This window comes from Somniosus microcephalus, unplaced genomic scaffold, assembly GCF_052327205.1.
Source record: "Somniosus microcephalus isolate GS21.2 unplaced genomic scaffold, FLI_Smic_1.0 scaffold430, whole genome shotgun sequence".
NCBI lineage: Eukaryota > Metazoa > Chordata > Chondrichthyes > Squaliformes > Somniosidae > Somniosus > Somniosus microcephalus.
This window is the reverse complement of record NW_028225617.1, coordinates 148,458-162,875: the sequence shown is the minus strand read 5'-3', so window position 1 is coordinate 162,875 and position 14,418 is coordinate 148,458. Positions and strand designations below refer to the sequence as shown.

At 47.8% G+C, this 14,418-nt stretch overlaps 1 protein-coding gene across 5 annotated transcripts in view; it reads left to right on the top strand.

Annotated features, from left to right (window-relative positions):
• LOC147081772 (NACHT, LRR and PYD domains-containing protein 3-like) overlaps positions 1–14,418 on the top strand; it is a 161,222-nt gene that overhangs the window by 23,444 nt on the left and 123,360 nt on the right. The window contains exons 1-2 of one of the 5 annotated variants that reach the window (XM_085980688.1): positions 5,691–6,430; positions 9,162–9,320. The exons of 2 other annotated variants lie outside the window; for them this stretch is intronic. Coding sequence is in view for 1 of the 3 variants with exons in the window: in XM_085980684.1 (XP_085836810.1) it covers positions 6,433–6,451; positions 9,162–9,320 (178 nt within the window). In the remaining 2 variants the exon portion in view is untranslated. Of the gene's footprint in view, positions 1–5,690; positions 6,452–9,161; positions 9,321–14,418 lie in introns of those variants that run through there. 2 more of the 5 variants (XM_085980684.1, XM_085980689.1) reach the window with 2 other exon arrangements.

Below are 14,418 nucleotides of genomic sequence, written 5' to 3'. Positions count from 1 at the left end.
GGTTTTATTCCTGTTCCTGGCTGGGGTGGAGATCACCTTTACAGAAGGTAAGTACTGTAGAAAATATAGGGACAGAGTGATCTCGACGAGTTTCGATCGCCTAGATAGGTCGGAGAGGAATTTCCCAGATTTTTTTCTCCCAAATTGGCCATTGGGTCATTTATCTGGTTTTTCGCCTCTCCTGGGAGACCACATGGGTTCGGGTGGATGGAGAGTGATAGAAGATTTGAGGTTAGGATCAGATCAGCCATGATCTCATTGAATGTCAGAGCAGGCTCGAGGGGCCGAATGGCCTACTCCTGCTCCTATCTTCTATGTTTCTGTTCCAAGCTGCACTCCGTGACAAACTGCACCATGTTGTGAATTACAATTCTGAACTGACGCTGGATTTACTGAGTTATTTTCTATCAGTAAATCTATTTCTGAATTTCACGATGGCAGTTGAATTAAATGATTATCGTTTTAGTAAAAACTGATAAAATGATATGTAAACCTTATATTTTAATGATTAGTAAAATTATTTTGTGTTGTCAGAAAAAGTTTCTTGTTGGTCCCATGATCCAGGTGTATGAATACATACCATTCCATAACAGTAACAGATTTAGATAGTTTAAGACAATCTGATTTCCAGCGGTCACAGGGTGTATCTCCAACAATGTGACTATTTTATTGATGTATTTCTGTAGATGTGGCACTGCTTAATGTTCTGTACAGCTGGAACTGGCGGTGGATTCAGTAAACCCGCAGTGTCTGGTCTGGTGGTGTAAAAAATCCGTTATTGGAATCGCAGCTTCATGGTTAGAAACACTGGCTGAATGTTCAGGGTTAATGTTCTTCACTAAACTCCGAACATGTGATGCTGGTTTTGTTATTTCCGTTTTCAGTTATTGTCGGTGAGTGATTTCCTCTGTTGTCAGGGTAACAATCTGTCAGATCTCAGTACAAGAGGCCTTGGTTCCTTTTATATCTGAAAGACCGTGAAACATTCAGTGTAAACTGTCCATGTACTCGGCAGTCCAGGAGTAGGAACCTGTTGGTTCTGAGCAGTAGGGTATGTAGATACATATAATTGGTAAGACTTCCTGTTGCCATGGTTTAGTAATGGTTCTTTTTAAATTTGATAAACTCTGTCTCATTATATTTTTGAGTAGTGAATATTGTTCCACATGTTGTTCAGTTCTGGGCACCACCCCTCAGGAGAGAGTTGTTGGTTTTGGAGGGGATGTAGAGGGGGTTCATCGGATGATACCTGAGCTAAAATGGCTCAATTATGAGGACAGGTTGCAAAGACTAGGCTTGTATACCCTTCAATATAGAAGATCAGGGGACGATCTAATTGAGGTGTTTAAGATGATTAAAGAAGTTGGCAGGATAGATAGAGAAACTATTGTTCCTCTGGGGGTGGGGGGGGGGGGCAGTCCTGAACAATGAGGCTTAAACTTCAACTTGGAGCTAGGCTGGCGCTCTGTGACTGAGGGAACTCGGCTCCATTCAGCACACAGCCCGACAGCGGCTGCTCAGCCCCGAGTTTAGATCACAGCGAGGGAGGGAGGGCCACAGCGCTGGTTCGTAATTCAGAAGAGAAAATGGCGCATTTCCGTCTACAGGAGTGAGAAAGCGGAAGTCTCAGTTCTAATGATTTATATCACAGGGAGGGATGTTAATGTGGAACAGAACCGGTTTGTAATGGAGGGGAGATTCCTGTCAGCATCAGGTCCCGGGGAATGAGCTGAACTGGCTCACAATACAGGTGCTGGTCCGGGGGTGGAGGGCACGGTGGGTTCATCATGTCCCGGGGAATGAGCTGAACTGGCTCACAATATAGGGGCTAGTCCGGGGGTGGAGGGTGCGGTGTGTTCATCAGCTCCCGGGGAATGAGCTGAACCGACTCACAATACAGGGTCTGGTCCGGGGGTGGAGGGCGCCGTGGGTTCATCAGGTCCCGGGGAATGAGCTGAACCGACTCACAATACAGGGGCTGGTCCGGGGGTGGAGGGGGCGGTGGGTTCATCAGGTCCCGGGGAATGAGCTGAACCGGCTCACAATACAAGGGCTGGTCCAGGGGTGGAGGGCACGGTGGGTTCATCAGGTCCCGGGGAATGAGCTGAACCGGCTCACAATATAGGGGCTGGTCCGGGGGTGGAGGGCGCGGTGGGTTAATCAGGTCCCGGGGAATGAGCTGAACCGGCTCACAATACAAGGGCTGGTCCAGGGGTGGAGGGCACGGTGGGTTCATCAGGTCCCGGGGAATGAGCTGAACCGGCTCACAATATAGGGGCTGGTCCGGGGGTGGAGGGCGCGGTGGGTTCATCAGGTCCCGGGGAATGAGCTGAACCATCTCGCAATACAGAAACATGGCTCCAGAGTGACCAAGGCTGGGAACTCAACATCCAGGGGTATTCAATATTCAGGAAAGATAAGCAAAAAGGAAAAGGAGGTGGGGTAGCATTGCTGGTTAAAGAGGAATTAACACAATGGTAAGGAAGGATATTAGCTCTGATGATGTGGAATCTGTATGGGTAGAGCTGAGAAATACCAAGGGGCAGAAAACGTTAGTGGGAGTGGTATATAGACCTCCAAACAGTAATGCGGAGGTTGGGGATGGCATTAAAAGGGAAATTAAAGAAGCGTGCAATAAGGGCACAGCAGTCATCATGGGTGACTTTAATCTACATATAGATTGGGCTAACCAAATTAGTAACAATACTGTGGAGGAGGAATTCCTGGAGTGTTTACGGGATGGTTTCCTGGACCAATATGTCGATGAACCAACCAGAGATCAGGCCATCTTAGACTGGGTATTATGTAATGAGAGGATTAATTAGCAATCTTGTTGTGCGAGGCCCCTTGGGTCGAAGCGATCATAATATGACAGAATTCTTCATTAAGATGGAGAGTGAAGTAGTTGACTCAGACTAGGGTCCTGAATTTAAGTAAAGGAAACTATGATGGTATGAGGCGCGAGTTGGGTAGGATTGATTGGGGAATGTTACTCAAAGGGTTGATGGTGGATAGGCAATGGCAAACATTCAAAGATCGCATGGATGAACTACATAATTTGTTCATCTCTGTTTGACATAAAAATAAAACAAAAAAGTTGACTCAACCATGGCTAACAAGGGAAATTAGGGATAGCATAAGATCCAAGGAGAGGACATATAAATTGGCCTGAAAAAGCAGCAAACCTGAGGTTTGGGAGCAGTTTAGGATTCAGCAAAGGAGGACAAAGGGATTAATTAAGAGGGGGAAAATAGAGTATGAGAGTTTGCTTGCAGGGAACATATAAACTGACTGTAAAATCTTCTATAGATATGTGAAGAGAAAAAGTTTGGTGAAGTCAAGTGTAGGTCCCTTGCAGTCAGAATCAGGAAAATCTATAATGGGGAACAAAGAAATGGCTGACCAATTAAATACATACTTTGGTTCCGTCTTCACAAAGCAGGACACAAATAACCTCCCAGAGATGTCGGGGAACATAGGGTCTAATGAGAGGGAGGAACTGAAAGAAATCAGTATTTGTAGGGAAATTGACGGGATTGAAGGCTGATATATCCCCAATGCCTGATCCTTTACATCCTAGGGTACTTAAGGAAGTGGCCCGAGAAATAGTAGATGCATTGCTGGTCATCTTCCAAAATTCGATAGACTCGAACAGTTCCCATGGATTGGAGGGTAGCTAATGTTACCCCACTATTCACCAAAGGTGGTAGATAGAAAACGGGGAATTACAGACCGATAAGCCTGACATCGGTAGTGGGGAAAATGCTAGAGTCCATTATAAAAGATGTAATAGCAGAGCACTTGGAAAACATGGATTTACAAAAGGTAAATCGTGCTTGACTAATCTACTGGAATTTTTTGAGGATGTAACTGGTAAAATAGGTAACGGAGAACCAGTGGATGTGGTGTATTTGGACTTTCAGAAGGCTTTCGATAAGGTCCCGCATAAGAGATGAGCATGTAAAGTTAAGGCACATGGGCTTAGGGGCAAGGTACTGACTTGGATAGAGAACTGGTTGGCAGACAAAGCAAAGAGTTGGAATAAATGGGTCTTTTTCTGAGTGGCAGGCAGTGACTAGTTGGGTACCGCAGGGATCGGTCCTCGGACCCCAGCTATTCACAATATATATAAATGATCTAGACGAGGGAACTAGATGTAATATCTCCAACTTTGCAGACGACACAAAGCTGGGTGGGCGTGTGTGCTGTGACGAGGATGCTGAGAAAGTCCAGTATGATTTGGACAGGTTGGGTGATTGGGCAGAAGCATGGCAGATGCAGTATAATGTGGATAAATGCGAGGTTATCCACTTCGGTGGCAAAAACAGGAAGGCAGATTATTATCTGAACGGTAATAGATTGGGAGAAGGGGAAGTGCAACGAGACCTGGGTGTCCTTGTGCACCAGTCGCTGAAGGTAAGCATGCAGGTGCAGCAGGCGGTGAAGAAGGCAAATGATATGTTGGCCTTCGTAGCGAGAGGGTTCGAGTACAGGAACAAGGATGTCTTGCTGCAGTTGTACAGGGCCTTGGTGAGACCACATCTGGAGTATTGTGTGCAGTTTTCGTCACCTTATCTGAGGAAGGATGTTATTGCCATGGAGGGAGTGCAGCAAAGATTCACCAGACTGATGCCTGGGATCAGGGTATTGGTGAGGCCACACCTGGAATACTGCGTGCAGTTTTGGTTTCCATATTTAAGAAAAGATATACTTGCTCTCGAGGTGGTTCAGAGAAGGTTCACTCGGCTGATTCCGGAGATGAGGGGGTTGACGTATGAGGAAAGGTTGAGTTGGTTGGGACTCTACTCATTGGAGTTCAGAAGAATGAGAGGCGATCTTATCGAAACATATAAGATTGTGAGGGGGCTTGATCGGGTGGATACGGTGAGGATGTTTCCACTGATGGGTGAGACTAGAACTAGGGGGCATAATCTAAGAACAAGGGGCTGCCCTTTCAAAACTGAGATGAGGAGAAACTTCTTCACTCAGGGTAGTAAATCTATGGAATTTGCTGCCCCAGAGAGCTGTGGAAGCTGCGACTTTATATAAATTTAAAATGGAGATAGACAGTTTCCTAGCAGATAAGGGAATTAAGGGTTACGGGGAGAGGGCAGGGAAGTGGAGGTGAGTCTAGATTCGGATCAGCCATGATCCTATTGAATGGCGGAGCAGGCCCGAGGGGCCGTATGGCCTACTCCTGCTCCTACTCCTGATCCTACTTATGTTCTTATGATGGCAGGAATGACATATGAGGAGAGATTGGGTCGATTGGGCTAATACTCGCTGGAGTTTAGAAGAATGAGAGGGGATCTCATTGAAACTTTTAAAATTCTAACAGGACTAGACAGACTAGATGCAGGAAGGATGTTCCTGATGGCCGGGGAGTCCAGAACCAGGGGTCACAGTCTAAGGATAAGGGGTAAGCCATTTCGGACAGAGATGAGGCATTTCTTCACCCAGAGAGTGGTGAACCTGTGGAATTCTCTACCACAGAAGGCAGTAGAGGCCAATTCATTAAATATATTCAAGAAGGAGTTGGATATATTTCTTAAGGCTAAAGGGATCAAGGGATATGGGGAGAAGGCAGGGACAGGGTACTGAATTTGGATGATCAGCCATGATCTCATTGAATGGTGGAGCAGGCTCGAGGGGCCGAATGGCCTACTCCTGCTCCTATCTTCTATGTTTCTATGTTTCTATTCCAAGCTGCACTCCGTGACAAACTGCACCATGTTGTGAATTACAATTCTGAACTGGACGCTGGATTTACTGAGTTATTTTCTATCAGTAAATCTATTTCTGAATTTCACGATGGCAGTTGAATTAAATGATTATCGTTTTAGTAAAAACTGATAAAATGATATGTAAATCTTATATTTTAATGATTAGTAAAATTATTTTGTGTTGTCAGAAAAAAGTTTCTTGTTGGTCCCATGATCCAGGTGTATGGATACATACAATTCCATAACAGTAACAGATTTGATAGTTTAAGACAATCTGATTTTTCAGTGGTCACAGGGTGAATCTCCAACAATGTGACTATTTTATTGATGTATTTCTGTAGATGTGGCACTGCTTAATGTTCTGTACAGCTGGAACTGGCGGTGGATTCAGTAAACCCGCAGTGTCAGGTCTGGTGGTGTAAAAAATCCGTTATTGGAATTGCAGCTTCATGGTTAGAAACACTGGCTGAATGTTCAGGGTTAATGTTCTTCACTAAACTCCGAACATGTGATGCTGGTTTTGTTATTTCCGTTTTCAGTTATTGTCGGTGAGTGATTTCCTCTATTGCCAGGGTAACAATCTGTCAGATCTCAGTACAAGAGGCCTTGGCTCCAATTTATATCTGAAAGACTGTGAAACATTCAGTGTAAACTGTCCATGTACTCGGCAGTCCAGGAGTAGGAACCTGTTGGTTCTGAGCAGTAGGGTATGCAGATACATATCATTGGTAAGACTTCCTGTTACCATGGTTTAGTAACTTTCTTTTTTAAATTTGATAAACTGTCTCATTATATTCTTGAGTAGTGAATATTGTTGCACATGTTGTTCAGTTCTGGGCACCGCCCCTCAGGAGAGAGATGTTGGCCTTGGAGGGGATGTAGCGCCGATTCATCGGATGATACCTGAGCTAAAATGGTTAAATTATCAGGACAGGTTGCAAAGACTAACCTTCTATTCCCTTGAATATAGAAGATCAGGGGATGATCTAATTGAGGTGTTTAAGATGATTAAAGGAGTTGACAGGATAGATAGAGAAAAACTATTGTTCCTCTGCTGGGGGAGTCCTGAACAATGAGGCTTAAACTTCAACTTGGAGCTAGGCTGGCGCTCTGTGACTGAGGGAACTCGGCTCCATTCAGCACACAGCCCGACAGCGGATGCCCAGCCCCGAGTTTAGATAACAGCGAGGGAGGGAGGGTCACAGCGCTGGTTAGTAACTCTGCAGAGAAAATGGCGCATTTCCGTCTACAGGAGTGAGAAAGAGGAAGTCTCAGTTCTAATGATTTATATCACAGGGAGGGGTGTTAATGTGGAACAGAACCGGTTTGTAATGGAGGGGAGATTCCTGTCAGCATCAGGTCCCGGGGAATGAGCTGAACCGGCTCTCAATACAGGGGCTGGTCCGGGGGTGGAGGGGGCGGTGGGTTCATCAGGTCCCGGGGAATGAGCTGAACTGACTCACAATACAGGGGCTGGTCAGCGGGTGGAGGGGGCGGTGGGTTCATCAGGTCCCGGGGAATGAGCTGAACCGACTCACAATACAGGGGCTGGTCCGGGGGTGGAGGGCACGGTGGGTTCATCAGGTCCCGGGGAATGAGCTGAACCGACTCACAATACAGGGGCTGGTCCGGGGGTGGAGGGCACGGTGGGTTCATCAGGTCCTGGGGAATGAGCTGAACCGACTCACAATACAGGGGCTGGTCCGGGGGTGGAGGGGGCGGTGGGTCCATCAGGTCCCGGGGAATGAGCTGAACCGACTCAATACAGGGGCTGGTCCGGGGGTGGAGGACACGGTGGGTTCATCAGGTCCCAGGGAATGAGCTGAACCGACTCACAATACAGGGGCTGGTCCGGGGGTGGAGGGGGCGGTGGGTCCATCAGGTCCCGGGGAATGAGCTGAACCGACTCAATACAGGGGCTGGTCCGGGGGTAGAGGGGGCGGTGGGTTCATCAGGTCCCAGGGAATGAGCTGAACCGACTCACAATACAGGGGCTGGTCCGGGGGTGGAGGGCACGGTGGGTTCATCAGGTCCTGGGGAATGAGCTGAACCGACTCAATACAGGGGCTGGTCCGGGGGTGGAGGGCGCGGTGGGTTCATCAGGTCCCGGGGAATGAGCTGAACCGACTCACAATACAGGGGCTGGTCCGGGGGTGGAGGACACGGTGGGTTCATCAGGTCCCAGGGAATGAGCTGAACCGACTCACAATACAGGGGCTGGTCCGGGGGTGGAGGGCGCGGTGGGTTCATCAGGTCCCGGGGAATGAGCTGAACCGACTCACAATACAGGGGCTGGTCCGGGGGTGGAGGGGGCGGTGGGTTCATCAGGTCCCAGGGAATGAGCTGAACCGACTCACAATACAGGGGCTGGTCCGGGGGTGGAGGGGGCGGTGGGTTCATCAGGTCCCGGGGAATGAGCTGAACCGACTCACAATACAGGGGCTGGTCCGGGGGTGGAGGGGGCGGTGGGTTCATCAGGTCCCGGGGAATGAGCTGAACCGGCTCACAATACAGGGGCTGGTCCGGGGGTGGAGGGGGCGGTGGGTTCATCAGGTCCCGGGGAATGAGCTGAACCGACTCACAATACAGGGGCTGGTCCGGGGGTGGAGGGCACGGTGGGTTCATCAGGTCCCGGGGAATGAGCTGAACCGACTCACAATACAGGGGCTGGTCCGGGGGTGGAGGGCGCGGTGGGTTCATCAGGTCCCGGGGAATGAGCTGAACCGACTCTCAGGCTGGTCTGGGGGTGGAGGGCGCGGTGGGTTCATTGGCAGTTGATCCAGAAAATGGTGCATTTCCGCCTAGAGCTGTGAGAATGGGGGAGTCTCAGGAGGGCTGAAATTTACTGTGAGCAAAGTCTCCAAACTAAACACACAGCCCCGGAACTGGGGATCTGAGGAAAATCTCCAAACTAAACACACAGCCCCGCAACTGGGGATCTGAGCAAAATCTCCAAACTAAACACACAGCCCCGCAACTGGGGATCTGAGGAAAATCTCCAAACTAAACACACAGCCCCGGAACTGGGGATCTGAGGAAAATCTCCAAACTAAACACACAGCCCCGCAACTGGGGATCTGAGGAAAATCTCCAAACTAAACACACAGCCCCGCAACTGGGGATCTGAGGAAAATCTCCAAACTAAACACACAGCCCCGTAACTGGGGATCTGAGGAAAATCTCCAAACTAAACACACAGCCCCGCAACTGGGGATCTGAGGAAAAGCTCCAAACTAAACACACAGCCCCGCAACTGGGGATCTGAGGAAAAGCTCCAAACTAAACACACAGCCCCGCAACTGGGGATCTGAGGAAAGGGACAATATCAAACAAATACTCGGCCTTAAAATTGAATTTTTAGTAAGCAGATAAAAAGTCTAAATTACATCATTTCACGCTTTCAATCAAAATTTAAATTTTCTGACCTGCCATAATTAGATCTCCCGGTGACCGATGGAGTGATTGAGGAAGCTGGAAGTAAACAGAGACTGCAGACTGAGGAACAACAGCCGGTGAACCAGCACAGGATTGTCAGAACACCAATCGGAGAGAACCCTTCCGATTCAAAGAGCTTCCAGAGATCAACTGGGGAGAAAGGTAAGAGTCCCATTGACTCAGATACACACTGGTCCTGGAGAAAGGTCAGAGAGAGTCCCATTGACTCAGATACACACTGGTCCTGGAGATGGACTGGGGAGAAAGGTCAGAGAGAGTCCCATTGACTCAGATACACACTGGTCCTGGAGATGGACTGGGGAGAAAGGTCAGAGAGAGTCCCATTGACTCAGATACACACTGGTCCTGGAGAAAGGTCAGAGAGAGTCCCATTGACTCAGATACACACTGGTCCTGGAGTTGGACTGGGGAGAAAGGTCAGAGAGAGTCCCATTGACTCAGATACACACTGGTCCTGGAGATGGACTGGGGAGAAAGCTCAGAGAGAGTCCCATTGACTCAGATACACACTGGTCCTGGAGATGGACTGGGGAGAAAGGTCAGAGAGAGTCCCATTGACTCAGATACACACTGGTCCTGGAGATGGACTGGGGAGAAAGGTCAGAGAGTCCCATTGACTCAGATACACACTGGTCCTGGAGATGGACTGGGGAGAAAGGTCAGAGAGAGTCCCATTGACTCAGATACTCACTGGTCCTGGAGATGGACTGGGGAGAAAGGTCAGAGAGTCCCATTGACTCAGATACACACTGGTCCTGGAGATGGACTGGGGAGAAAGGTCAGAGTCCCATTGACTCCGATACACACTGGTCCCGGAGATAGACTGGGGAGAAAGGTCAGAGGGAGCCCCATTGACTCAGATACACACTGGTCCTGGAGATGGACTGGGGAGAAAGGTCAGAGAGAGTCCCATTGACTCAGATACACACTGGTCCTGGAGATGGACTGGGGAGAAAGGTCAGAGAGTCCCAATGACTCAGATACACACTGGTCCTGGAGATGGACTGGGGAGAAAGGTCAGAGAGAGTCTGATTGACTGACTCAGATACACACTGGTTCCTCCCTCCCTTCCATTTCCTGATTTACAGCTATTTCTGGGATGTTACTTGAATCCTCTATCGTGAAGACCGATGCAAAATACCTGTTCAATTCAGCTCCCATCTCCTTATTTTCCATTATTAATTCCCCAAACTCACTTTCTATAGGACCAATGCTCACTTTGTTAACACTTTTTTTTCTTTTTAAAATATTTATAGAAACTCTTACTATCTGTTTTTATATTTCTAGCTAGCTTTCTCTCGTACTCTAATTTTTCTCTCCTTAATTAATCTTTTAGTCATGCTCTGCTGTTTTTTATATTCTGTCCAATCTTCTGAGCTGCCAGCCGCCTTTGCGCAATTATCTGCTTTTTCTTTAAGTTTGATACTTTCTTTAACTTCTTTAGTTAACCACGGATGGTGGGTCCTCCCCTTGGAAATTTTCTTTCTCTTTGGAATGTATCTATTCTGTGTATTCTGAAATATCCCCTTAAATGTCTGCCACTGCGACTCTATTGACCGATCCCTTAACCTAATTGGCCAGTTCACTTTAGCTAGCTCTGCTTTCATGCCCTCAGAATTGCCCTTATTTAAGTTTAAAATACTACTCTGGGACCCACTCTTCTCTCCCTCAAACTGAAGGTAAAATTCAATCATATTATGATCGCTGCTACCTAGGGGCGCCTTCATTATGAGGTCATTAATTAATCCTATCTCGTTGCACAATACCAGGTCTGGTATAACCTGCTCTCTGGTTGGCTCCAGAACGTGCTGTTGTAAGAAACTATCCCGAAAACATTCTATGAACTCCTCATTTATGCTACCTTTGCCGGTCTGATTTTTCCAGTCTCTGTGTAGATTAAATCCCCCATGATTATTGCCGTACCTTTCTGACAAGCTCCCATTATTTCTTCCTTTATACTCCATCCTACCGTGTGGTTACTGTGAGGGGGCCTGTACACCACTCTCACAAGTGACTTCTTGCCTTTATCATTTCTCATCTCTACCCAAACTGCTCCTACATCCTGGTTTCCTGAACTTAGGTCATCCCTCTCTATTGTGCTAATACCATTAATTAACAGAGCCACCCCTCCACCTTTTCCTAGCTTTCTGTCCTCCCTAAATGTCACGTACTCTTCAATATTCAGGTCCCAATCGACGTCATCCTGCAGCCATGTTTCTGTAATGACGATCAGATCAGACTTATTTATTTCTATTTGCTCTATCAGTTCATCTGTTTTGTTTCGAATGCTACGTGTATTCAGATGCAGAGCCTTTAGTTCTGTCCTTTTATTATTTTTGTAACCTCTAGCCTTATCTGTTGATTTACTCTTAGATTTGTACTCTCTATCCCTTCCTGTCACGGTCTGTTTATCATTTCCCATATTAATACCTTTCTCTGTTGCCTTGTCACTACTCTTTGATTTACCACATCTTCCCAAGTTTGATCCCTTGCCCCCACTATTTAGTTTAAAACCCTCTCTACCGCCCTAGTTATATGACTCGCCAGAACACTGGTCCCAGCATGGTTCGGGTGAAGACCATCACAACGATACAGATCCCACTTTCCCCAGTATGGTGCCAGTGCCCCAGGAATCAAAACCCATTTCTCCCACACCAGTCTGTGAGCCACGCATTCATCTCTCTAATTTTATTTACCCTATGCCAATTTGCTCGTGGCTCAGGTAATAATGCAGACATTATTACCCTTGAGGTTCTGCTTTTTGAATTAGCCCCTAGCTGCACAGTCTCTCAGCAGAACCTCTTTCCTAGTTCTAACTGTGTCATTGGTACCTATATGGACCACGACGACTGGCTCCTCCCCCTCCCACTGCAAGTTCCTCTCCAGCCCAGAGCAGATGTCCTGAATCCTGGCATCCGGCAGGCAACACAGCTGTCTGGACTCCCGCTCTTGGCTGCAGAGAACTGTATCTATCCCCCTGACTATGCTGTCCAATGACCACTATCTTCCTATTAACTCCCCCCGCTTGAATCGCTTCCTGTACCTCGGTGCCACGGTCAGTTTGCTCATCCACCCTGCAGCCACCGCTTTCACCCATACAGGCCGCAAGAACCTCGAACCTGTTGGACAATTGCAAAGGCTGAGGCTCCTCCACCTCCTGGGTCCCCATACCTGCCTCACTTTTAATTTAATTTGATTTAATTAACAGGTAAGTCATGGCAGGAGAGCTCTGCCATGGTATGCTCTTCCTGCACTATGTGGGAAATCAGGGACACTTCCTGTGTCCCTGACAACCATGTGTGCGGGAAGTGTATCCAGCTGCAGCTACTGGCAGACCACATGCGGCGCTGGAGCTGCGAGTGGATACATACTGGAGCATTTACGATGCTGAGGACGTCGTGGATAGTACATTTAGGGAGTTGGTCACACTGCAGGTAAAGGCTGCACAGGCAGGAAGAGAATGGGTGATGGCCAGGCAGAGTAGTAGGCGCAGGCAGGTAGTGCAGGGGTCCCGTGTGGTCATACCCCTCTCAAACAGATATACCGCTTTGGATATTGTTGGGGAGGATGGCTTATCAGGGGAAGGCAGCAGCAGCCAACTTCCTGGCACCGTGGGTGGTTCTGCTGCACAGGACGGGACGAAAAAGAGTGAGCTATAGTAATAGGGGATTCTATTGTACAGGGAACAGATAGGTGTTTCTGTGGCCGCAAACGTGACTCCAGGATGGTATGTTGCCTCCCTGGTGCAAGGGTCAAGGATGTCTGAGTGGCTGCAGAATATTTTGGAAGGGGAGGGTGAACAGCCAGTTGTCGTGGTGCATATAGGTACCAACGATATAGGTAAAAAACGGGATGAGGTCCTAAAAGCTGAATATAGGGAGTTAGGAGGTAAATTAAAAAACAGGACCTCAAAGGTAGTAATCTCAGGATTGCTACCAGTGCCACGTGCTAGCCAGAGTAGAAATAGAAGAATATTTCAGATGAATACGTGGCTAGAGGAATGGTGCCAGGGGGAGGGATTCAAATTCCTGGGACATTGGAACCGGTTCTGGGGAGGTGGGACCAGTACAAAATGGACGGTTTGCACCTAGGCAGGGCCGGGACCGATGTCCTAGGGGGAGTGTTTGCTAGTGCTGTGGGGGAGGGTTTAAACTAAAATGGCAGGGGGTTGGGAACATGAGCAGGGAGACAGAGGAAAGGGAAACAAGGATAAAAGCAAAAGACAGGAAGGAGAAAAACAAAAGTGGCAGACAGAGAAATCAAGGGTTTAAATCAAACATGGCCACAGTAAATAATAATTCTAAAAAGGTCTAAGAGGGTTAAAAAAACAAGCCTGAAGGCTTTGTGTCTTAATGCGAGGAGCATTCGTAATAAGGTGGATGAATTAGCTGTGTAAATAGAGGTAAACGGATGTATGATTGGGATTCCGGAAACATGGCTCCAGGGTGACCAAGGCTGGGAACTCAACATCCAGGGTATTCAATATTCAGCAAAGATGGACAAAAAGGAAAAGGAGGTGGGGTAGCATTGCTGGTTAAAGAGGGATTAACACAATGGTAAGGAAGGATATTAGCTCTGATGATGTGGAATCTGTATGGGTAGAGCTGAGAAATACCAAGGGGCAGAAAACATTAGTGGGAGTGTCATATAGACCCCCAAACATTAATGCTGAGGTTGGAGATGGCATTAAAAGGGAAATTAGAGAAGCGTGCAATAAGGGCACAGCAGTTAACACAGGTGACTTTAATCTACATATAGATTGGGCTAACCAAATTAGTAACAATACTGTGGAGGAGGAATTCCTGGAGTGTGTACAAGATGGTTTCCTGGACCAATATGTTGAGGGACCAAGTAGAGATCAGGCCATCTTAGACTGGGTATTATGTAATGAGAGGATTAATTAGCAATCTTGTTGTGCGAGGCCCCTTGGGTCGGAGCGATCATAATATGATAGAATTCTTCATTAAGATGGAGAGTGAAGTAGTTGACTTGGAGACTAGGGTCCTGAATTTAAATAAAGGAAACTACGATGGTAGAGGTAGACTACCCTTTATCCGGACTTCCGAAACCCTCTAAAAACCGAAGGTTTTTTCAGTCAGCGTAAGTCCAGCGTAAGTCGTGCGCACGACCTCCCGCAGACACCCCCGCCGGCCCCGCCGGCCCCGACCCCCGCCGACCCCCGCCAACCCCCCCGCGGACCCCCGCCGACTTACGCTGAGCGTCAGCGTAAGTCGTGCGC